This window comes from Pan paniscus, chromosome 6 (assembly GCF_029289425.2).
Source record: "Pan paniscus chromosome 6, NHGRI_mPanPan1-v2.0_pri, whole genome shotgun sequence".
NCBI classification, from domain to species: Eukaryota; Metazoa; Chordata; class Mammalia; order Primates; family Hominidae; genus Pan; species Pan paniscus.
In genome coordinates, this window is record NC_073255.2 from 53,189,956 (window position 1) to 53,213,885 (window position 23,930).

The 23,930-nt window shown below is 40.7% G+C and overlaps 1 protein-coding gene across 2 annotated transcripts in view; it reads left to right on the top strand.

Moving 5' to 3' along the window:
- ABCA13 (ATP binding cassette subfamily A member 13) overlaps window positions 1-23,930 on the top strand; it is a 513,749-nt gene that overhangs the window by 143,174 nt on the left and 346,645 nt on the right. For both annotated transcript variants that reach the window (XM_063606228.1, XM_003805826.7), the window contains exons 27-29: window positions 2,477-2,616; window positions 20,766-20,879; window positions 23,711-23,801. In XM_063606228.1, the coding sequence (XP_063462298.1) occupies window positions 2,477-2,616; window positions 20,766-20,879; window positions 23,711-23,801 (345 nt within the window). The remainder of the gene's footprint in view (window positions 1-2,476; window positions 2,617-20,765; window positions 20,880-23,710; window positions 23,802-23,930) is intronic.

Consider the following 23,930-nt stretch of genomic DNA (forward strand, 5'->3'; position numbering starts at 1 on the left):
CAGGCTAACCAGTATTGGTGAGGGTCCAGGCATAAAGACCATGAGCACTGCTTTGGTCCATGCAAATGGCCATATTATAATAACGAAGAGAACTCGTCTGTGGCCACCTCCAAATTTGCTCTCTATGAAGCTCAGGTACAAGTGAATATGCATGATAGGTACAAACGAATATGTCACGATGGGTACAAATGAATATGCCACGATAGGTACAAATGAATATGTCACGATAGGTACAAATGAATATGTCATGATAGGTACAAATGAATGCAAATTAATACGTAATTTTTTGGCTCCAATTTAAGTGAAAATGTTTTTATTAGAAAGGCAGAATAAACATGCTGGTGAGGTTTTGGAGTTTAGACGGTTCAGCTCCATCAGTTGTGCGTTTTTGGACACATTGTTTTATGTGTCTGCATCATGTTGGTTTCATTTATAACGTAGAAACAGTAGCACCTGGCTCATAAGCTTATTGTGAGATGCAATGGATTTGAGGAGTATTGGTGCCTTAGCATAAGGGTATAAATGTATCCTAGTGTATTCGTTTTCTATGCTGCATGACAATCATTGCACACTTAATGGCATAAGAAAACACACATTTGTCATCTCATAATTTCTGTAGGTCACATGTCGGGATTTCTGAGTTAACATTTTTAGTTTTGTACATATCGTGACTATACTTTTTTCTGCAATAAAATTGCTCCTGCTCATATTAAGCTTGCAATGTAAAGAGTAGGTCATTAAATTTCAGTAGGAACAACTTCTATAATTAATGGCTTAAAAATGTATTATGTAGTCATATTCTTTTTTTTTTTTTTGAGATGGAGTCTCGCTCTGTCGCCCAGGCTGGAGTCCAGTGGCTTGATCTCGGCTCACCACAAGCTCCGCCTCCCGGGTTCACGCCATTCTCCTGCCTCAGCCTCCCGAGTAGCTGGGACTACAGGTGCCTGCCACCACGCCTGGCTATTTTTTTGTATTTTTAGTAGAGACGGGGTTTCACCGTGTTATCCAGGATGGTCTCGATCTCCTGACCTCGTGATATGCCCGCCTCGGCCTCCCAAAGTGCTGGGATTACAGGCGTGAGCCACTGCGCCTGGCCTATGTAGTCATATTCTTAATTTATACTTTGGGGAAAGTATTTCTATCAATTTTATTGTCAAATAATATTTTTCCTTTCAAATGGGAAGTTTGGGAAGATGAAAGTAACATTTAAAACAACCACAACAATCATACCTTGAGTATTTATAAATCATAGTATCAAATCTAAGATAATATTTTCATTTTATTCTTATAAAGCTAAAATAATTTTCATTTTAAATGTTCTCTTGATGAGTAAAGAAATAGTTATACTGAAGTATTCCTTACTAGCTTAAAACCTTATAAGATTTAGTTCCTACTCATTATGGTGATGAAATCTCTACCCTCATCAGGTGACCATAGATTTGGACAATTTAGTTAAGTAAATCTTTAATTGAAATCAACTAGCATCACAAGACTCATGAGAGCCACCAAGAGGGATTAAGTACTTGTGTGAAAATAAGGCAATTTAATATGTCAAAATTCGTAAGTTTGATGGTTCTGCATGGGTTCATTAAAGACAATTCAGTAGTAACTTGTAAAGCTAACTTCATAAAAAAAGCTCAGTTCTGGTCTCAATATTGTGACTGTTGAAATGAGAATTTTCTTGATGAAAAACCAGATTTATTTTTTGAATTGTCATTTTCATTTTCAAGTGTCCATGTCATTATTTAATACTCTTTTTGATTACTTAGTTTGAAAATGTAAGTCATTCTTTCCTGCCTTTGAAGTCACTTAAGTGAACATAGTATGAAGTTTCTTATGAGATGAGAGCTGCTGAAAACTATAACAGGGAAAAAAAATCTTGTTTTACTTCCTGTCTTGGTTTATTTGGTGTTGCTATAAAGGAATATCAGACACTGGGTAATTTGTAAAGAAAGAGGTTTGTTTGGCTCACAGTTCTGCAGACTATACAAGAAGCATGGCACCAGCATCTGCTTCTGGTGAGGCCTCAGGCTGTTTCCACTCATGGCAGAAATTGAAGGGGAGATGCCATGTGCAGAGATCACAGGGCAAGAGAGGAAGCAAGAGAGGGGGAGGAGGGAGATGCCAGGCTGTTTTATTTATTTATTTTTAAACAAGCAGCTCTCTTGGGAACTAATAGAGTGAGAACTACACTCATTACTGTGACAATGGCACCAAAACATTCATGAGGGATCTGCCCCCAAGATCTAAAGACTTCTTGTTAGGCTCCACCTCCAACACTGGGGATCAAATTTCAACTTGAGGTTTGGGAGGACAGATATTCAAACTATAGCACTCCCAAAGTTCAGAGTGGTGTCAGAAAAAAATATGGCTGTCATTGAAAATGAGGCATCCTGGATATGTGAATGAATTTCCCTATTAACCTAGGCATCGTGTATCATTAGCAACTTTTTTTTTTTCTTTCTAATTGCAACAGCACCGTTTTGCTTGAAGCTTTATCAGGAAATTCTACAATTGCCAAATGGTGCTTTGGTGTGGACCTTCCTAAAACCCATATTGCATGGAAAAATACTATACACACCAAACACTCCAGAAATTAACAAGGTCATTCAAAAGGTAAGTTAAAATAAATGAGAATCATATAGACCATACATGCTCTAAATCAGGAAGAAATCTTTAAAAATGTCTGACATAATTATTATGCGCCTTGGATTATGTAAAAGGCTCTTGTTTGGAATCTACTTCATTTTAGCCTGAGTGTTTTTCCTGTCATTGTTATTGTTAAATCTGGATTTGCTGACTCCTTCCCTTAGAGGACACTTTGGGGGTTGGGGTTGTTATTTAGAATAATTAATGCAGTGAACTTACAGAACTCTAATATGAAAAGTCAAGGACAGTGAGACAGAGAGGAGGACTGTTTGGAGTAATTCCAGGAAAACTTCGAGAACAAATGCTAATCTGTTTTGCTTGGTGCATCCAACAATTACGAAAGAATCAAACATGATACATACAAACTGATGTATTAGCAGTTAGTTAGTATTTTGGTTAGTGATGTTTCTGAATTCACTGCAAGGCTTTGCTTCACCCTGTGGAGAATAAGGTGAGATGAAGACACCAAAGCAGGGTGTACCCAGGAGGAATTGAGACACTATGTGGCTCTGCTTATTTTCCTTTTCTTACATTGTTTAACCTCTCTAATCTATTTACTGCAGAATTTGTTATTATTAATATTTGCACTTTCTTTTTAAATAATTGTGTTGTATTTTCCTGGAGTCTTTTCTTGCCTGCTAGGGGGCCTGTAAGCCTACAGGCACCTGGAAAGGGGACATTTTACCAAGGACACAGGAATAATTTGGTCTTATTGTCAAACACAGAAGAGAAGATACCTGCACTATTCATGATAAGCTTCCAAGCCTCAAATAGTATTAATTATTTGGAAACTGTGATCATATGGCATGGGATCATATGAGCAGTTAAGTCATTTTTGATCAAACTTGCCTTCATGAGTTTCATGCTTCTGACCCTTGGTTGCTGTGTGAGGTCACAGCACTGTTTCCTGTAAGTTCCCTTTCCCACTTTGCCACCTACCTCAGGGGCTGCATTTACCTCTGCCTACTCTGAATGGTATTTAAACTTTAAAACATTTATATAATTTATTTAATTTTTGTTTTGTTTTGTTTTTTGGAGAGACGGAGTCTGGCTCTGTCACCCAGGCTGGAGTGCAGTGGTGCAATCATAGCTCACTGCTTGGCTGAAGCAGTTCTCCTGCCTCAGTCTCCCGAAGTGCTGAGATTACAGGTGTGTGCCCCCACGCCCTGCTAACTTTCTAGTTTTTTTTTTTTTTTTTGTAGAGGCATAGTCTTGTCTACTTCCTAAAAAAAAATCTTGAAAGTGTCCTTTCAGAGGGATATTTGCCAAAAGTCTGCACTCTCACATGGAACGACACTGATCTCCATATATCCTCAGTGTGAGCTGTTCTGTTGGGCAGGAACTCTGGCCTCACAGCTGCCATCCCAGGACTGGAGCCTCTGTGCCATTACTTGAATTTCCTTAGTGTAGTAAGCTTTTTAGGGTTTTGGATATTTAAGGAATTTCACAGAAAATGGCTCCATATCACAGCTCTATTTTAAATTCAAAATTTAAAAATAGGCCATGACTTTAAAAAAAGATGATATGCTATATTATTATGTTAATATTATTAATATATGACTATAGCATTGCATATTATGATGTATTCTGCAGTATAACAATTAGTGTGATGATCTCTGCTTTTAAAGAGCTCACCCTATTGTGGGGAAGAGAAGGCAAATAGCTGAAGAAATAAGTTAGATATACTATGCTGTAAGGACCATTCAGTGCAGCAGAGGCACAGGCTGTGGGGGGCAGCTGGTCTCCCTGGAAAGAAAGACTGGGCAAAGCACTTGGAAGGATGGGTTTTCTAAGCCCCTGTGAGGTGGAGACGGGAGGACTGTGGGCCTGGACAGAGGTGTGGGGAGGTGCCAAGCCCCACATGTGTGTTCTGAGAGTGATGAGAATTTTTGAAAAATCACCAAAGATTTCACTGGTTCTTGCTTAGCCCCATTTTAGATATTGCAGGCAGTGTTGAGAGCTGATGTCTTTTTTACTTATTTAAAATGGCTAACAACTTTGCATGCAGGTGTCCTGGTTTTGCACTTACAAAGCTGATTTTATGGCATTGTACCTGGGATGAATTATCCTAGCAGTCAGCCACGGCTATTTGGTTTTATGAAAATTGTTTCTAGTCATTAGACTGGTGGTCTAAAGTCCCACTGAGCTGGGAGACGCTTGTAGGTTTGCCTCTTGGGCTATGCGAAGCAATATTATCTACAGTGTTGGAGTGGCCCATGCTATAAATTATTCAAGACGTGGTCTTTTTCTCTCCATTACTTCTTGTTAGGTGGAACCATCTGAAGTTGCCATTTTTGCAGGAAAAAAATCTATAAAAGTTGGTAATTTCATTTGGTTTAACTTGTAATAGCACAGGTGACACCCAGAAGCATGATGCTGTGGTAAGAAACGTGTGTATGTGTGTTGGAAGGCTGGATTTTGGTCCCCTTTTCCTAACTTTCTGTGACCTTGGGCTTACTGCATTCTCTTTGAAGGACTCTTCTCCTCTATCTGTAAAATGAAAGACTTGAGTAGATCCGTGATTTTCAGTCATCTGGGAGATGGCTCTTCATGGGGGATGCATCAGAATTACCCACGGACCCTTAGTAAGGCCTTCCGCCTCTGGGCTCTGATATCCCCATCCCTGAACACTTGTACCCCTCACACCCATCCATACCCTTCCACAGAGCTGTGTGCACCTCCATCTATCAGCCTTAAAGACAGTGGACGTCAAGCATTTTCATGAACTGGAAAAAAAATGATGGCCAAAACTTCTAGAGAGTGTTAAAAGGTAAACTTAGGGACATTAAAATTTCAACAAGTTTATTTGAGCATTCGGTTATTCATGAATTAGGCAATGCCAGACAATTCAACCCTCCACTGACTATGTTGGGATGTGGGATGTGGGGTAATAGAAGAAGCTTGTATAAAGTGTTTGCTGCAGCAACAGGGAGAAAATATATTTGTTGAAGTCAAAAGTCCCTAGTTGGAGGTTAGTTGGAGGTTTCTGATTGGTTAATTTTAATTTTTGTTTTACTGTTTGCATTGATTTGGGTTTTGGTTTGCCTACATAGGAACTCAAGGTGCTATAACTGTCTTAGCCTAACAGCCTCCTGATCAACTATTTTAACAGGAGTTAATTTAACTCATACTCTAAGGGTGTCAGACTCAGTATTTGCAAAGAAATTGATGCTATTTCCATGTCATTAGTCAAGAGATTCCAATGTATTAGTATGCTCTTTTTATTTTATAGGTCAGAGTCGTGTTCAGTTTTGGCCCTAGGCTGATGAAAAATTGAAGAACAATGTGTAGACACAATGTGAGCTTGAAGGGAGGCTATGAAAGAAAAACAGATAAAAGAATTATATTGTTTTCCCAAGAATAAGTAGCATGCCTGAAATGATACTTCAGTGAGAATCACCAGGCACATTCTAGGCCCCTGGTGCACAAAGTAGGTTTAGTCTGGGCTTCTAAGGGACGTATAAGCCCATGAAAACAGACCGTCTTATTTTCATCTAGCTCTCTCCTTTTGGCTAAAGGACAGAGCTTTGAACTGTCACACTCAGTGTCCTCCTTTGTGAAACTGGGCTAAATCATAACTCTCAGTGCCATTTGGAAGTGGAAAAAATACCAGAAATAATATTCAGAAAATAGTAAACCAATGGGATCTCCTCCCCTACAAGTGTTATTCCCAGAAATGCATTCTGCCATTGTTGCCTCTGGGGAGTGGGGAAGACAGATGTCACCTCAGAAAGAGGAAAGAGATGGTGGAGGCCAGTGGTTCCAACCAGGGTGGGGTTGGAGAAATTTTACCCAACTGGGCACATGTGACAGTATCTGAAGATATTTTTAGTGTCATAAGTAGGAGGCGCTGCTGGCATCTGGAGGCTGGAGGCCAGGGATGCTGCTATACATCCTACAATGCACAGGAAAGCCCCCACCCCCAAACAAATAATGATCTGGCTTACAATGTTAGTGGTGCTGAGGTTGAGAAACCCCAGCATAAAGGGGTATATAATGCCAGACGGGAGCGGGTGGGAGCCCCTGGGAAGAGAAGGATGAAAGTAGAGGAAGCTGGTGGTCAGGTGGGCATCCTGGCTTCTCCTCTACTGGTGATGGTCCCAAACAGGGGCTGTGGGATGATGGAGGAGCTGCAAGCTGAGGGCCTTGGCCCTACCCATGTGTCTTGGGGGATAGTCCCTGTGTAGGCTGGCCCTGAGCTAGCTTGTGGTCCTAGCAGTGTGGCTGAGCAGAGGAAGGATACCTGAATTAGTGTCTCTGAGCATGGAGTAGAAGGGAGCCAGATTTCCCTGACATCCATGTCCTGAGCCAGTGTGTCAAGTGGAGGCCTTGGGGACCTGCTATGAGCTGGCTGCTGTGAGAGCGAGGTGGCCTCAGCACCAAGCTGGCCTAGGCCAGACTGGCAGAGGAGATGGCTGAGGCTCAGAAAGCAGGAGCCGAGGTGAGAAGGAAGCAGCAAGTGAGAAGGCAGCAGCAAGGGAGAAGGCAGTGCCAGACCCCGAGGTTCCAGGTAGGATGTGGGCTGGGCAGGCCAGGCCCTGGCAGCACCACAGACAGGCAGACGAGGCACACGACTGTGGGAGTCCTGGGCCCTCCACCCCTGACTGTCACCAGGCTGCCCCTAGAGAACATCAGGGGGTTTGAGCATTCACCCCAAAGAGCCTGAATCACTCAGAAGATGCTGTTTGAACAGGGAGCCACTGTCAGCAGGCAATTTTGAGACTTTGTTCTCTCTTCACCATCCCCAGTGGGTAAAAACTGGATCAGCTACAGGAAATAGAGAACTACCTTTTCTTTGCAGCCCCAAGCAGTGAGGTGTTAGATATTTGGCTTTGTAGCATCATCTGTCTGTATGCATAACATCAATCAGGAAACAGAGCAGGTCCCATAAAATGGCAGCCCTACGTTGGGAACCTGGTGATCCTCTGTCTGGAAGCCGCCTGCAGAGGAGGGACTCTGATAGTTATGTTTGTTTCCAAGTCTTCCCATGCTGCTCAAGATGGCAAAGTTTTTCAGTAACCTTGTGTATCACTCCAGACATGGCAGCAGCCCACGCATATCTGGAATTTAAATGCCATACTTCCTTGGGATCCAGTGTGCCTGAGACGCATGTCCTCACCTGACCACTGTGTTGGAGAGGTCCTTCCTCCTTTCAGGCTGGCCTCAGCAGGTGGCAGAGATCAGAGAGAGGCCACCAGCGGTGATCCAGACAGCCACGCCATGTCTCTCCCTGATCCCACTCTCCCTGTCCTCTCAATGCCCAGGGCAGCCGGTGCTCCTACCTCCAGTTCCAGCTGTGGGGGGCTCCAGCTGTCTTTCTCTTGCCTTTGTTCCTGGAGCTTATCCTCCAACCTTCTTAAGAAGTATCTTCTCTCTTCAGGCACCCCCAACAGGCACTGTGTGTTTTTGCTTTGTTTTTAAATTAACATAGAGTAAGTTCGGCAGGCTTTTTTTCGGTCGACAGCTCTCACATTTGTCTGGATCAGTACACAGAACAGTTCCATTGCCCGAGCCCACACTAAATCCCTCATTTTGTCCCTTGGTAATCACACTGTCTTCCCACCCTAAACCCATCTGTTCTCTATCACTATAGGTAGGTTTTCTTTGTGAGAATGCCCTATAATGGAATCATCATCTGTAACCTTTGAAAGTGGTCTCTTTTGCTCAGTACGAGGGCTGTGATTCACCCAGGTCATTGTGTGTATCAGCAGTTGCCTCCTCTTTATTGCCAAGTGGCATTCTGTGGTGTGGATTCACTGCAGTTTGTTCGTCCATTCACCCGCTAAAGGGCGTGGGGTTTTTTTCTAATCTTTGGTGATTATCAGTGGAGCTGTTACCTTGCTTTTATCACTACTTGAAATTATCTCATTGACTTACAGGCGTACTTGTTTATTATTTGTCGCCTGCTGTAATATAAGCTTCATGAGGGGCAGGAGCTTGTCTGTCTTCTTGGCCACCGTCCCCAGTGCCTAGAAGAATGCTAGGAATACCTTCAGCAGTGGCTGTTGAATAAGTTAAATAATACTAATTATTTGGCTCTTGTACCCATTTGAGCCAAAGACATTCTGGTGTTAAATATACAAGGGAGATAGAGTAGACTGTATGCCAAGCCCTCTGCCCGCTGCCGGAGCCTGGCCTTAGCTTTGCAGATATGCAGTAGCTTTGTCTGAGTTTAGCAGTGGTGGGTGCCATCAAGAAGATTATCTCCCAAGGTCATTAATTTCATTTACTGAGCTTGGGCCAGGCACCTTATGTGGATTATCTCATGTACGCCTCACAACCACCACTGCAGGTAGGTACTAATATCCCCATTCTATAGCTAGGAAAACCAAGATTGAAAGAGGATAAGTTAGCTTGTCCAGGTCACACACCTATCAAGTGGTGGAGCTGGAATTCAGGCCCAGTGTATTATTTTGAAGCCTGTGATTTGGTTTGGCTGTGCCCCCACCCACATCTCATCTTGAATTGCCATAATCCCCACCTGTCAAGGGCAGGGCCAGGTGGAGATAACTGAATCACCGGGGCAGTTTTCCCCATACGGTTCTCATGAGAGTGAATAAGTCTCGTGAGATCTGAAGATTTTATAAATGGGAGTTCCCCTGCACAAGCTTTCTTCTCTGCTGCCATGTAAGACATGACTTTGATCCTCATTTATCTTCTGCCAAGATTATGAGGCCTCCCTAGCCATGTGGAGCTGTGAGTCAATTAAACCTCTTTCCTTTATAAATTACTTAGTCTCAGGTATATCTTTATTAGCAGCATGAAAACAGACTAATACAGCCTGTATTAGTTTTCTCAGGCTGCCATAACACAGTACCACAGATTGAGTGGCTTAAACAACAGAAATTTATTTTCTCAACATTGTGGAGGCTGAATGACCATGATCAAGGTAATGGCAGGACTGGTTTTTCCTGGGGCCTCTGGCTTGCAGACAGCCATCTTCTCTTTGTGTCCTCACATGGTTGTCCCTCTGTGTGTGTGTCCTAATATCCTCTTTTTATAAGGACATCAGTTATATGGATTAGAGTCCACCCCAATGACCTCATTTTAACTTAATTGATGATTTAAATTGGATCTTTAAAGACCTATATCCAAACAAGGCCACATTCTGAAATATCGAGGGTTAAGACTTCAGCATATGAATTTGGGAAGCACATAATTCAGCCAGCCCACAACAGTGCCTCTTTGGAATGATCTTTTACCACTTGTAAATGGAAATAATTAGAGCTATCTATGAAACTTGCAAACCCTGTCCTTATGGTTTTGCAGCTGGTTATGGAATCACATTGAAAAATAGTAGCCCAGGGAGGCTAGTTAGCTAATTACTACAGGAACATAGGACTGTGTACTAAAAACAAAAAATAAGTAGGAAGCACTTGGAAACCAGTTGCAGGTCATCTCTCAGCAGCCACCTGTCCTCGGGACCTATATGAATTCCCCACTGAACCTTGGATGCTCACATGCATGGCGTTTGTTCCTTGGGAACGTTCCAGGGCAGGGTCCAATCTCACTCATCTGTGTTAACTACCTAGCACGGTACAATGATGCACAGTGTTTGCTTGTAAAAAGCTTGTTAAGCTGCATTTATGTATGAAGATTTTTGTTGCAAAGCCATTTGGAGGAGGAGAAGATGTGCTTCGAATTGTTTTCTTAATTAAAAATTTTCCCTAAAAATTGAGCTAAACGTTACTTCCCCCTTCCCTTTCGTCACTAGAGACCTCCTCTGTCAGAGAACCAACAGTGTCTTTTTTACTCTGACAATAGTTTGCTCTCAAGTTACTGAAGCAGTAACTTAGACATGCCTATCCATGGGAGGCCTGCTAATTTGTGCCTGAGCAAATTTTTCCAGACTAAGGATGGCTTGCAGCTGGTGGTAGGAAAGCTGATCCATAATGGCCAACTTTTAGTTTTCCCTGTAGTCCAGGTATGTTCTGTAAATAGGGTTTGGTGCTAGGTATATGAGCCAAGGACTGAGAACCAGGAACCTACTGGTGGCTATGACCACCCTGTGGCTATTGTGCAGAACCCTACCTTACATGAGGCATCAAAGCATTGGCATCCCTGCCTCAACCTCCCTCATGCCCTTAGATTAGCTTGTGTGGCTTCGTACCTTTGCCAGCATCACATCCCAAGAGGCTTTTTTTTCTTTTTCAAAAAATATCAGACGGTGCTTAAAACTGTAGCTTTTGGTACTTTCAGTAATCTTGACATATTTAAGAAATCTGATTACTTTTTCTTTTTGTTCTTTTCATGGCATCTGCATTTTTTTGCTGTTTCCTGAGTGCAGTGTCCATTTTGTTATTAGCCAATGTATCAGTCAAGGTTCAAGCAGAAAAGAGAAAACTGGTTAAGTTTAATATGAATAATTATTACTATAAAAAGGCATTAGAGTAACGGTGGATTGGTTATCAACAGTGAAGAGATCTCTAAAGAATGCAGCAATGGCAGATACAGGGAATAACTCTTGCCCCTAGAGCTGGGGCAGAGAACCCAAGGAAGAAACAGAACTAGAAGTGGCTTCCCCATCCAGGCTTGAAATCCAGACCCTACTGAAGTTAGCACAACCATGGCCCATAGTATGGCAGAGAAAATCACTGAGGTGAGTGATAATTGCCATGAATCTGCACTCTAGGGTGTCTGGAGAAGTTCTACACTTTTCAAATCTGCAAGGCTATAAAAGGGCATACCTGAGGAAGTCATCTAGGTGGACATGCCACACCTGCAGAAATCCCTGGGACGCCACTCTTTGGGATGCTGTGGATGTTGCCTATGAGAGGGTGCCATGTGCTGCTGGTTATGTGCATTGCAGGAGCTGAGGTTTAGAGAAGCTAGATGTGGGGGAATCCAGGAGCTTGCTCCATGGGAGCCTGTTGGAAGCAGCACACTGGAATCTGGAAGAGAAAATCCCTCTTCCTTCACTGTCCCTCCAGAGCCCTCTTCTGGCAAAGCTTAACAGTGTATCAACTGGCAAGGGAGAATGTCTAAAAGGCCCAACTTTATTATTGCAGAACAGGCAATGAAGGGTGAATTTCGAGTTGTGAGAAGGTAAATTAATAACTGGCCAGCTGTAAATTGGTTTCTTTGTTTTAGACTATTGAAGTACAAAGAGTTTCCATAAAGCACATAAGTTCTTAAATGTAAGTTTTAACTTATCAAACATATATTGAATAGAGGGAAGAATTACCTGCTCTAATCCTGACACTGCTAAGAGCTAATGTTGGTTCCAAACCTCATTTATGCCTTATACCTACAATAGGGGTTGGCAATTGTTATACACATTTTGCAGGTAAAGAAAGTGAGTCTTAGGGGTAAGTAACCTTACCAAAGCTGTCAACAGGAGACAGAGATGGGATTTGAAACAAAGTCTGTTTAACTCTAAGGCCAATGTTTTATTTTTTTCTGTTATATTTTACTGTATTCTCCAAGTAGAAATTCACATGTGAGTATATCTATTTCTGCCTCAGAGGAACTGCTTGTGGTATGAAGGAGATGTGGAGTCCCAGTGACAAGGGCATGGGGAAGACTGCTTTCTATGGAAGGAACTGGCCTCAAGTTGCCAAATTGGAATATCGGGTTATGATGGGCAGAGATCGGCTGTCAGTCTCATCTATCTGGTATAGTGGATTCTGATTGGATCTGGAGCAACAGAGCAGGACAGATAGAGAGTTTTACATTTGCTCATAGTTCCAGAACTCTAACACCAATAATTTCACTGTTTTAAATGCAGATTGAATCACTCTTTATTGAGCACTTACTTCTGTAAGGTTAGAGGAACCATCATGTTCACTGTATTAGTCCGTCCTCACACTGCTATGAAGAAATATGGGAAACTGGGTAATTTATAAAGGAAAGAGGTTTAATTGACTCACAGTTTCACATGGCTGGGGATGCCTCAGGAAACTTACAATCATATTGGAAGGTACCTTTTCACAGCGCAGCAGGAGAGAATGAGAAATGAACAAAGGGAGAAGCCCCTTGTAAAACCATCAGATTTCGTTAAGAACTTACTCACTATCACAAGAATAGTATTGGGAAACTGCCCCCATTATTTAATTACCTCCCACCATGTTCCTCTCATGACACGTGGGGATTATGGGAAGTACAATTCAAGATGAGATTTGGGTGGGGATTATGGGAAGTACAATTCAAGATGAGATTTGGGTGGGGACACAGCAAAACCATATCAGACGCTTTCCCAAGTCCTCCCTCATTTACTTCTCACAAGAACCCCAGGGAGTAGACATTGTTAAATCCATTTTATAGATTAAAAAAGTAGTAAGAATTGGGAATGTTTATATTCCCAAGTTTATTAGATGATAAACAGAAGCTCATGGCTTGAATCCAAATTTGGCAGACTCTGCAGCCAATTTATTTTCATTGGCCATATTTACAGTATTAGTTATAAAATAATAAGGATCCTGTATACTAAAGCTTCTTTCACTATCATCAGTTTGGGATACTGGGTACCTAATTTACCTCATTTTTAAAAATAACTTTGTGTAGCAGTGCATGGCATTTCACCCATCCCCAGAATCCTGACTGCCTTCACCTTTGGGAGGATGAGAATGAAGTAATACAGTTTAAAGATATTTATTTGTTTGTAAGCAGTAGAGATGGGAAACAGCTTGGCCATCAACACAGAATTTGGTGAATCAGATATAGACTGATCTTCAGGAGAATATCAGGCAAAGTGAAGAATAAGCACAGGCTATTGCTAGTGTTGTCATTAAACGGACACAAAGCCTGATAACTAACTTCCATAGAAATAAAAATTCTTGGTTCCATGATACTTATTAAAGGTGAAAAATGCCAGTGAAGTGGAAGCTGCCCAAGCCTGGAGTCTACATAAACTTGTACGGGCTGGAAGTGCACAGGCTCTGCACATATGTGGGGCTATTTACATGTGTAGAGCAATGGGGAAGGGCACTGGTGGGACCTTTAGGCAGGTCAAGGTCTTTCCCAGGGAGCCCTACAGAGAGAACAAAATTCATTGCAATCCACTTTCTGACTGTACGCATCAAATCAGTTATCGGAAAGCAAGTTGTCAGTGGTTTGGTGAGGCTCTCAGATGGGTGAAAGTGGCCAATATGGAACATTTTATCAAAACTCAGCAAAGTTGCCCAGAGTAGAAGTAATTACATTTTACAAGTGGCCTTGTTTGATATAACCTCCTATAAAATAGCAGTTCTCTAAGACAGCAGTATCAGTAGAACTGTGAATGTACTTTTTCTGTGAGACTAGATAATATCCAAACCCTCAGATGAGCATAGATGTTGCTCTTTTACTGACCTTGGATACCTGCAATTTTCCATCATTCGTTTTCCTGTCTGCTTGGAAATGGTGGTCTATTTGATACAATCTTAATTAATTTATTAGTGAAATAGCACATTAGAACATGAGGAAAAATTATAAACATATAGTTCAAAAAATAATAAAAAAAAACCCAAGATGTATTTTAAACAAATGAAAAGATGCTCAAACTTAATAGTAAGAGAAATGCAAATCCCCAAAATGAGATATCCACAAATGAGATATCATATCAAAATGGTAAAGGCTCACAATTTGATATATTTTGTTGTTTGGAGGTATTAGGAGAGAGTCACTCTCATGCATTGCTGTTGGGAGTGTATTCGTGTGAAGTCTTTGAGGCCGTGTTGGGAATATCTATCAATACTACAAAGACAGCTATTCGCACATGCAAACAAGGATATTTATTGTGCCATTGTTTGTAAGCAGTAGAGATGGGAAACAGAGACTGGACATCAATACAGAATTAATTGAATCAGATACAGACTGATCTTCAAGAGAATTTCAGGCAAAGAAAGAACGTGGATAGTATGAGTGAAGAAAAACAGAATACCAACATATGCATCTGTTTTTGTAAACATATAGATAAACTCAGGGGGTCCACATTGAAGAACCAATAACGATGCTTCTTCTGCATTTGAAACTGGGCTTCTAGGGGACAGAGTAGAACCCTTTTGAAGGCTTGGAATTTGGTACAGTGCGAAAAGTGTATACAAGATAAAATCCCAGGAAGTCTTTTAAGCTAGTTATTTCATGTTCTATTGAATTTGTGTGCTATATTGAGGACATAGGGCATTATAATTGAGTGTTAGCATCCCAGGGGGCTGGCTGTGTGCCCTCTAAATGCCCTGTCTAGCCATGTCCTCTGTATGGGAAGGTCAGGGCACAAGTCCCTTTTGTTTCAGGGGCAACAGACCAGCCTTTCTCTTTTCCTCCCATCCATCCATCCATCCATCCATCCATCCATCCATTTATCTATTCATCCATCCACACATCCATCCGTCTGTCCATCCATCCATCCATGCATCCATCCATCTACTCTTGCATCCATCTATCCATTTATCTATCCATAAAATCATTCATTTATCTGTCCATCCAACCATCCATCCATCCATTCATCCATCCATCCACACATCTATCTGTCCATTCATCTATGCATTCATCCACCCATCTATCCACCCGTCCACCCATTCATTCATCCACACATCTATTCATTCATCCATCTATCCATGCATCCATCCATCCACACATTTATCTCTTCATTCATCTATCCATTCATCCACCCACCTATCCACCCATTCATTCATCCACACATCTATTCATCCATCCATCTAGCCTTCTATCCATCCATCTATCCATCTATGCATCCATTCATCTATCCATCCATCCATTTATCTATTCATCCATTGATCTATTTATCCATCCATCCATCCATCCATCCATTCATCCATCCATCTATCCATCCATTCATCCATTAATTTATCTATCCATCCACACATCCATCCATCCATTCATCTATTTGTTTATCTCTCTGTCTGTCCATCCATCCGTCCATTAATCTATCAATCCATTCATCCATTTATCTATTCATCCATTCACATATCCATCCATTCATCCATGTATTCATTCATCCATCCATCCACACATCTATCTGTCCATTCATCTATCCATTCATCCATCCATCTATCTACCCATACACCCATTCATTCATCCACACATCCATCCATCCACCCATCCATCCATCCACCCATCCATCCATCCATCCAAATCTATCTATCCATCCATTCATTTATCTATTCAACCATCCACACACCCATATATTCATCTATTCATCTGTTTGTCCATCCATCCATCCATCCATCCACCCATCCATCCATCCATCCATATATCCATCTATCCATTTATCCATTTAAATCCATCCACACATTCATCCATCCATCCATCCATTCATTCATGCATCTATCCATCCATCCATCCATCCATCCATCCATCCATCCATCCATCCATTCATCTATCTGTCCATCCATCCATCCATCTATTCATTCATTCAACCATCCATTCATCTATCTATCCATTCATCCATCAATCCATTCATCCATTTATCTCTTCATCCATTGACCCATCCATCCATCCATCCATCCATCCATCCATCCATCCATCTATACATTTGTCCATTTATTCATCTGTCCTCCCAACCATTCATTCATCCATTTATCCAAGATGGGGAGAAAGCAGGCTCTTATTAGTATGAAGTGCATTGAGGGGAATCAGGGGATGCTGTATCCGTGGGTTTTTCCCTTCCTGATTTTGGCCAAGTGAAAAAGAAATATTTTTCTTTTATCTACTCTGAATATGTCTACTTGTTTCCTTTTCAAATCTTCAAATTCCTCTGTCTCATTCCCCTTTGATGCAATAAGAAAAAGGTCTGAATAAGGAGGGAAGAGTGTGATATAACTAAGAAAATAATTGATATAACAAAAAATAATGAATACAACAGAACAAATAAACCCAGAGCTAATATCTTGTGCTATGACCTAGTCACATTTTAATATTTTCCTCTATCTTAGAAGAAAGAATAACTGCAAGTACGAGAGGAATAAATCATTTTCTAAAATTAAAAGTTAGTAGGTGGTGTATAAATGAAACCAAAGCCCAAGACATTTCACCTAATTAAATAAAATGGAAATAAGACTTTAATCACAGGATATCTGAGAATCCTGACACACTTTTAGTTGGGATTATGAGCTCTGAGCCTCATTAGTTCCCTATAATCTTCTGAAGGTGATTAATTAAACAATATGATTATGAATTCATAGATTTAAACATGTTAAATGTATTTCAGTCCATTGCTGTTTTTGTTTATTTATTTTTCTTGATGCTCAAATGATCCCAACTGTGGTCAGTGGGCACCTCTTCATTTAGAATTCCATGTTCTTTTAAAAATTAACTTTTTAATTTGGAGGCAGTTGTAGATTTACATGCATTTGTAAGAAAAAACATGGAAAGATCGGTGTACCCTTCACTGGGTTTCCTAATGGTAACATCTCATGACACTACCTATAATGCAGTATCACAAACAGTATTCTGCCATTGATACAGTTCACTTGTCTTCCAATTTCCCATTTTACTGTGTGTGTGCGTGTGTGTATTTAGTTTTATGCAGGCTTAGCACCTGTGTAGGTTTGTGTATTCATCGCCAGCACTGAAGCAGAACAACCACATCACAGCAGGGTCTCTTGCTTTACCTTTCATAACCACAGCCATTAATTCCTACACCACTCCCCCGCAAGTCCCTGACCCCTGCCAGCCACCAATCAGGTCTTCATTTCTATAATTTTGTCATTTCTAGATTGTTGTATACATGGAATTATACAGCATGTAACCATTTGGGATTGACTTTTTAAACTTAGCATAATTCCCTAGAGTAGTATCCATATTGTGCAGATATCAGGAGTTCATTCATTTTTATTGCTGAATAACATTCCCTGGTATGCATGGTCCACAGTTTCTTTAACCATTTACACATTGTGGGACATCTGGGTTGTTCCCAGCTTTTGGCTATTGTGTCTTCTGTTTCTCTTTTCTTGCCTTCCTGTGGATTACTTAAACATTTTTGAGCATCCTCACCCTAAGACATGATTTTAGGATACCCATTCTAAAAAATAATTTATTGATACTGTCTTTGAGTGTATCTTTTTGCATGATGTTCTTACAAAGAACATCTGGCTCTAGATATTACAATACAGACATACACACGTGGCTTACCACAGTTCATTGGCATTGAGATTTTACCACTTCAAGCCAGATATGGAAATCCACTTCGACTTAGGTCCCTTTACCTTCTCTGCTTTTAAATATCATCATCTTGACTATCAGAAGGTGTTATGATTTATGTTTTAATCATCAAATACATTTCATAAAACTCATGGAAAACAGTATAGTCTGTTGTATTCACCCACATTTCTGCTCTGTTGTTTTTTTCTTCCTTCCCAGTGCTCCAAGATTCCGTTTCATATTTTCATTTTTTAAAGTCTTTCTTCATCTGAGAATGTCTTTATTTTATCTTCATTCCTAAAAGATACTTACATTAGATTCAGAATTTACAATGACAATTCTTTTCTTACATCTTGATAAATGTTAGGCTACTTTCTTCTGGCTCCCAGGGTTTCAGATGAGAGATTTGCTAACCTTTGAGTGGATGTTCCCTAGAGGTAACATGTTATGGTTCTCTGGCTGCTTTAAAGCTTTTACTGTGTTCAGATTTTAGAAGTTTAATTATGGTGTGGTTTAATATAGATTTCTCTCAGTTTATCATATTGAGTGTTTGCTAAGCTTCCTGAGTCTGTAGGTTTTTGTATTTCTACAATTTTAGGAAGTTTTTCAGCCATTGTTTCCTCTCATACTCTTTCAGTTCCACTCAGTTTCTCCTCTCTTTCAGAGACTCTAATGACACCAGTATCAAAATTTTTATTATTGTCCTAGAGGTACTTGAGGCTCTGTTCACTTTCCTATCAATCTCCTTTCTCCCTGTTGCACAGATTGGGTACCACACATTGATCAGCTGTCAGGTTCAGTGGTTCTCTCCTCTGCCATCTCCATTCTTCTACTGAGACCATCTAGTGAGTTCTTGTATTTGCGTTATTGCATTGTCCATTTCTGGAGAATCCATGTGGTTCTTTTTTATAACTTCTTTTTATTCATTGAGATTTTCTGCTATTTTGTTTGCTTCAAGACAATTTGTAATTGCTTGTTGAAGCATTTTTTTAATGATGGGTGCTTTAAAACACTAGCCAGGTTATTCCAATATCTGATGTGTCTCAATATTGGCATCAATTGATTGCTTTTCTTAATTCTAGTTGTCTTTTCTTTGGTTATTTTTATAATGGGTGGTTTTCAATTGTATCATGGGTATTTTAAGCAATATAATAAGAGACTTTGAGCCCTGTGTAAAAATCTTTTATTTTTGTGGGTAGTCATTCTACTTAGGCTTAACACACAGATCTTGGCCCACTTTGTGTGCTGTGGTTCCAATAAGAGTTTAATTTTGGTTTATCTGATGGATCTGGGACTCCCTGATGCTGCAGTATGAAAGGACAGATGAGATTTCTCCAGTCCAGCTGCCTCCATGTTGGGGAGATGGAGCCTCCAGCAGTTGGAGAAGAAGGGGACTTCTTAGGAGCCCAGGTCTTTGTTGCATCAGGAGCCATCCTGCTGTGGGGCAGCCAGTGTTTCCAGGCCAGGTCACTTGATATTGTGAAATACTCCTTGCCCTGTCTCCTGGGTGCTTGTTGTGGTTCCTCTACCCTCAGGGGAAGAACAACCATTTGCCTGGCTATTCATTATCAGTGTCATCCGAGCTGATCCGCCTCTTGGTGTTGCAGCGGCAGCTTGGTTTGTTGGAAGGACTCCTGGTCCCTCCAGAGAGGCAGCCCAGCTAGGCTGCCTTCTGTTACTAGAATGTTAGAAATGTGAGGTATTTTGGCTGGGGATTTTAATGTGTGTGTGTGTGTGTGTGTGTGTATTCTCCATTTTCAGTTTTTAAAGATTTTACAGCTCTTCTACATATGTTGCATTAATAATGTTATTCAACCTTTGCATATCTGTATGCATTTTTGGTTAGTATAACTGGTGTTTACTGAGTATTTGCTATGTGCCAGGCCTGGTGCCAAGGTATTGGAATACTAATTTGTCTTAATACTTACAAGAATCTCTATCCCTATTTTTTTTTTTTTTTTTTTTTTGAGACAGAGTCTTGCTCTGTCGCCCAGGCTGGAGTGCAGTGGCACGATCTTGGCTCACTGCAAGCTCCACTTCCTGGGTTCACGCCATTCTCCTGCCTCAGCCTCCCGAGTAGCTGGGATTACAGGTGCCTGCCACTGTGCCCAGCTAATTTTTTGTATTTTTTAGTAGAGATGGGGTTTCACTGTGTTAGCCAGGATGGTCTCGATCTGCTGACCTCATGAGCCACCCGCCTCGGCCTCCCAAAGTGCTGGGATTACAGGCGTGAGCCACCAAGCCCGGCCTCTATCCCTATTTTTATTGAAGGCTGAAGCTGAGAGTTCAAGGTTTTCCTCTGTTTGCTTTGCTGGCTGCTTTTCAGCTCCTGTGCCATTGTGAGGGTCTCCTAGTGACCCTAGGGAGATGTGGTTAGACTCTCAAACCCTCCTTAAACATTGTCCCTTTGGCATTTAGACTATTTTCAGTATTAAATGTAATAATATTGCAATAGACATCTTCATGGAAATAACTTTATATTTTATTTAAACTATTTCCTTAGGATAGAAGCCTTTTATCTTAGAGAGTAAAGCATGTGCATTTTTTATGGATCAGTGACTGTATTTTTCTGATACCAAATTATTTTATAAAAGTCTTATGCCAGTGTACTCTGCTAGTAGCAATAAATGAAAAAATATACCAATTTTATTCTATCCTCAATAGTGTTGGGTACCATAAAACAAGTAAGTATTAGTTGAGAATGTATCTTTGAGGAAGAAATGTGGGGAAGCATTGATTAATTTGGTCAGTATATACTGGGGACATATGCTGTACCCAGCAGTGACTCTAACACTGGCGAGACAGTGGTGAACAGGCAGGTAGCCCCTGGATGGACAGAGTCAAGGAGAGAGGTCTCAGAGGACTCACCTGTGACGTGAGAGCATTGGAACTTTTCCTGTTATTGAGGAAGGCATTAGCTGGCCTGCAGGAAGATCTTTGCTCTGGTGGCCACATCATATACAGTCCTTGTTGGAAGGTTTATCTTAATATAACAGCTGAATAAGAGACATATCCAAATATGCTTCATTTTGCAGGCTAATTACACCTTTTATATTGTGGACAAACTAAAAACTTTATCAGAAACACTGCTGGAAATGTCCAGCCTTTTCCAGAGAAGTGGAAGTGGCCAGATGTTCAACCAGCTACAGGTGAGTGGTTGGTCTTTGCCACCGAGGGATGGGGAGCTACTGCTAGGGCATGTCCGAGACATCAGGGCTGCCCTGTAGAAGATTCTACAGAGTCACATCAGGCATAGTGGTTCTAGTTGACTCATATAATTGACATAAAACTAGAGATGTGTGAAAACTTTTTGTGAATTTTCAGTATTTTACCCATGCAAAATGGTATCGTTGTGAGAATGATTAATAATTTGTTAATAGTAACCTTTTCTTTAAATTCTTTATTAAGCTTAATGCTTTTTAGATTGTTTGCATATTTTTGAATTATAGGTCTATTCAACAATCAATGATCATTTCTGCATATTCTGTATTGATAATATTTTTAAAAGGAACAACTTACAGTTTAGAATGGCCTACCTCCATTAGAGCCTGACAATCATTAATGTAAAACTTTAATTCAGGTAGATCACCTAATAATTTTTTGGGCATTTGTGTAGCTTCAACTTACCTTAACTCTGATAGGATGAGAAAATATGCCTGCATTTTAATTCATGTTTAGTTTTTTTATTAACCACCAGGTAAGTAGTTCAGAGTATGGACTCAGGAGCTAGAATCCTTTGAGTTTGATTCCCGGCTCAACCCCTGCCACCAGTTGTGTGATCTTGGGCTAGTCACTGAAGTTCTCTGTACCTTGAGTTTCTTCCCTGAGAAATGAAGAAGCGATAGTAGTTATGAGGTATAAATGGGTCAGGATACATGGAGCCCTTGGAATGTATCCTGTTTTGACACAGAGAAAATGCTACTGTGTGAGTCTGAGTTTTCCAAGAAGCAGATGCCAAGACAGGATTACATGTGCAATAATTTTATTTTGGGAAATAGCTGCTGAGGAAAGGAAGAGGAAGCTAGACAGGTTGGAAGCAAGGTTGTCAGTGGTGATGCAAGTCTGACCCTGAGGAAACGAGAGAGGGAGAGGGTCGGGTGGAAGCATCCTGGTGGGCCCTGCAATTTAATGGAAATCAGATAAGGCCGAGAGGGAGTCACAGAGCTAAAGTCAGTTATCAAGGTAGGGGTCCCATGTCAGTGGAGTCCTGTGGCTCCTGGGAGTGGGCCTGATGTGGTGGTCATTGGTGAGAGACAGCCCATGGGAGGCGTGGCCTCAGGGCAAAGTGCCATGGATTCAGAGTGCAGCAGTGGGCCCTGCCATTTCCGTTTCCTGCAGTTGGAGGTCTGCGATGTTCATTCTCACAGCGACCATGGCCATATGTATTAGCTAGTATTGTAATCTTCTTTAATTTGTTTGTGTATGGATTAATTTGTTAATACAGACATCAGCAAACCTTTGCAGTTAATGGGACAGATAGTATTTTAGACTAGATAAGGTCTCTGCTGCAACTATATATAATCTCATGCAATATTATAAGCACCAAGTCGAGAATGTACAAATATCTAGGAGAACATAAAACAGTGCCTAACTCAGCCTCGAAAATCGGGCAGCTCCTTGTGAAGTCTATGGTGTACCTGAGTACTACTTACTAAGTAGCCATGTCAGAAATCAGTCACATGTTCAACCAGTTGAAGAACTTATCTTCCATAGGATAAGACGGCGTAAATTGTTCCTCTATTTCTTAGCTTTGGGATCATGCTCAAGGGAACTCGCAGTGCCTTGGGTTTGTAGTAGTCGATGTGTATGTTGCAGGCCTGGTTCTGCCACTAGATGGAGTGGTTAGAGTCTCTGAGGAAAGCCCTAACTTTGCTCTGCTTCCCTGTTCCATCAGTAAAAGACAACGGTACCCTCGTGGGGATGTTGTTGAGATTAAATGACATGATGCATAATAACTACCCTGCACATTGACTGGCAAATAGCGAATGCCCAGTGAAGGAAGATAAATAAGATTCCAAAAAAGAAAAGCAAACACCAAACTTTCATAATAAAACCTTGTCATCCTTAGACAAGATTAGTTAAAACTATCACATGTAATAAGGTGAATGTGAGAAATAAAAGAGCTAATTACAAAGGGTACATATTACTTGAGAATTCCTATATGGACCTCTTGTGATATTAGGTTATGTGCTGGACCAAAATCTGGATAGTGTACAAATATTCTCCAAGAAATTGGCAAATTCCAAAATTAATTCCCAGTCATTGATCCTGAGGCAGAGCCTGGATACATCAGTATCTTTCCCTCTCAGCTTCTTGTTGGTTGTTGTATGTTGTAAGTGTCAGGCAGCGCAATGCAAGTACATGGATATCAATGGCAAAATAAAGGGGCAAGATGTCATGAAGTTGATGAAAAAATCTTGGAGAACTCTCCACAGTAAACAATTTGTCTCCAATCATTGAAAAATGAGGCGAAGTCACAACCATCGATAGTAATGAAAGAAGAATGGTACAGATGAAGCAATGAAAGATGCTTCTAAAGATGAATAGCCAAACATTGAGAGAGGGTTTGGGAAATTCTGAAATCCTCCTTCAGAGTTTTCATAACAATGACCCTCTGTTTACAACTGGCCTCTGGGAAAGGCCATGCAAAGGAAAGGAATCTTATAGAAAGGTTCATTATATAGGTTCGTTTGAAAATTTTGCCGAAAACAAACCACTTAATTCATTCTTTGTTTTTAGTATTAATACATAATTACAACTACAACATAAATTTTCATAATTGTTGATTTTGTTTTTCAAGGTAAGCTTCTAATAAGATGTTATCCTGTTATTTATTGTGGTGTTTTAAAACTTCTTTTAAGTGGATTCAGTTTATGTGCCTTGTTCCTTTGTAATGAAACTTTGAATAAGTCTAATAAGTATTATTCAATAATACGAAATAATGCAATTATTTTTGTTAAGCTATATTATTTTTCTTTAGGAGGCCCTGAGAAACAAATTTGTAAGAAACTTTGTAGAAAACCAGTTGCACATTGATGTAGACAAACTTACTGAAAAACTCCAGACATATGGTAAGTGTGCTGATGGGCATGGTAGTGTTCTTCTGCCCATATGGCTCTGCCACTTGGGTGGGTCCTCCCCCTTGGGCCATGACATTGCTAGGTGACTTCCAGCAAGTCACTTTTCCTCTCTCAGTTTCT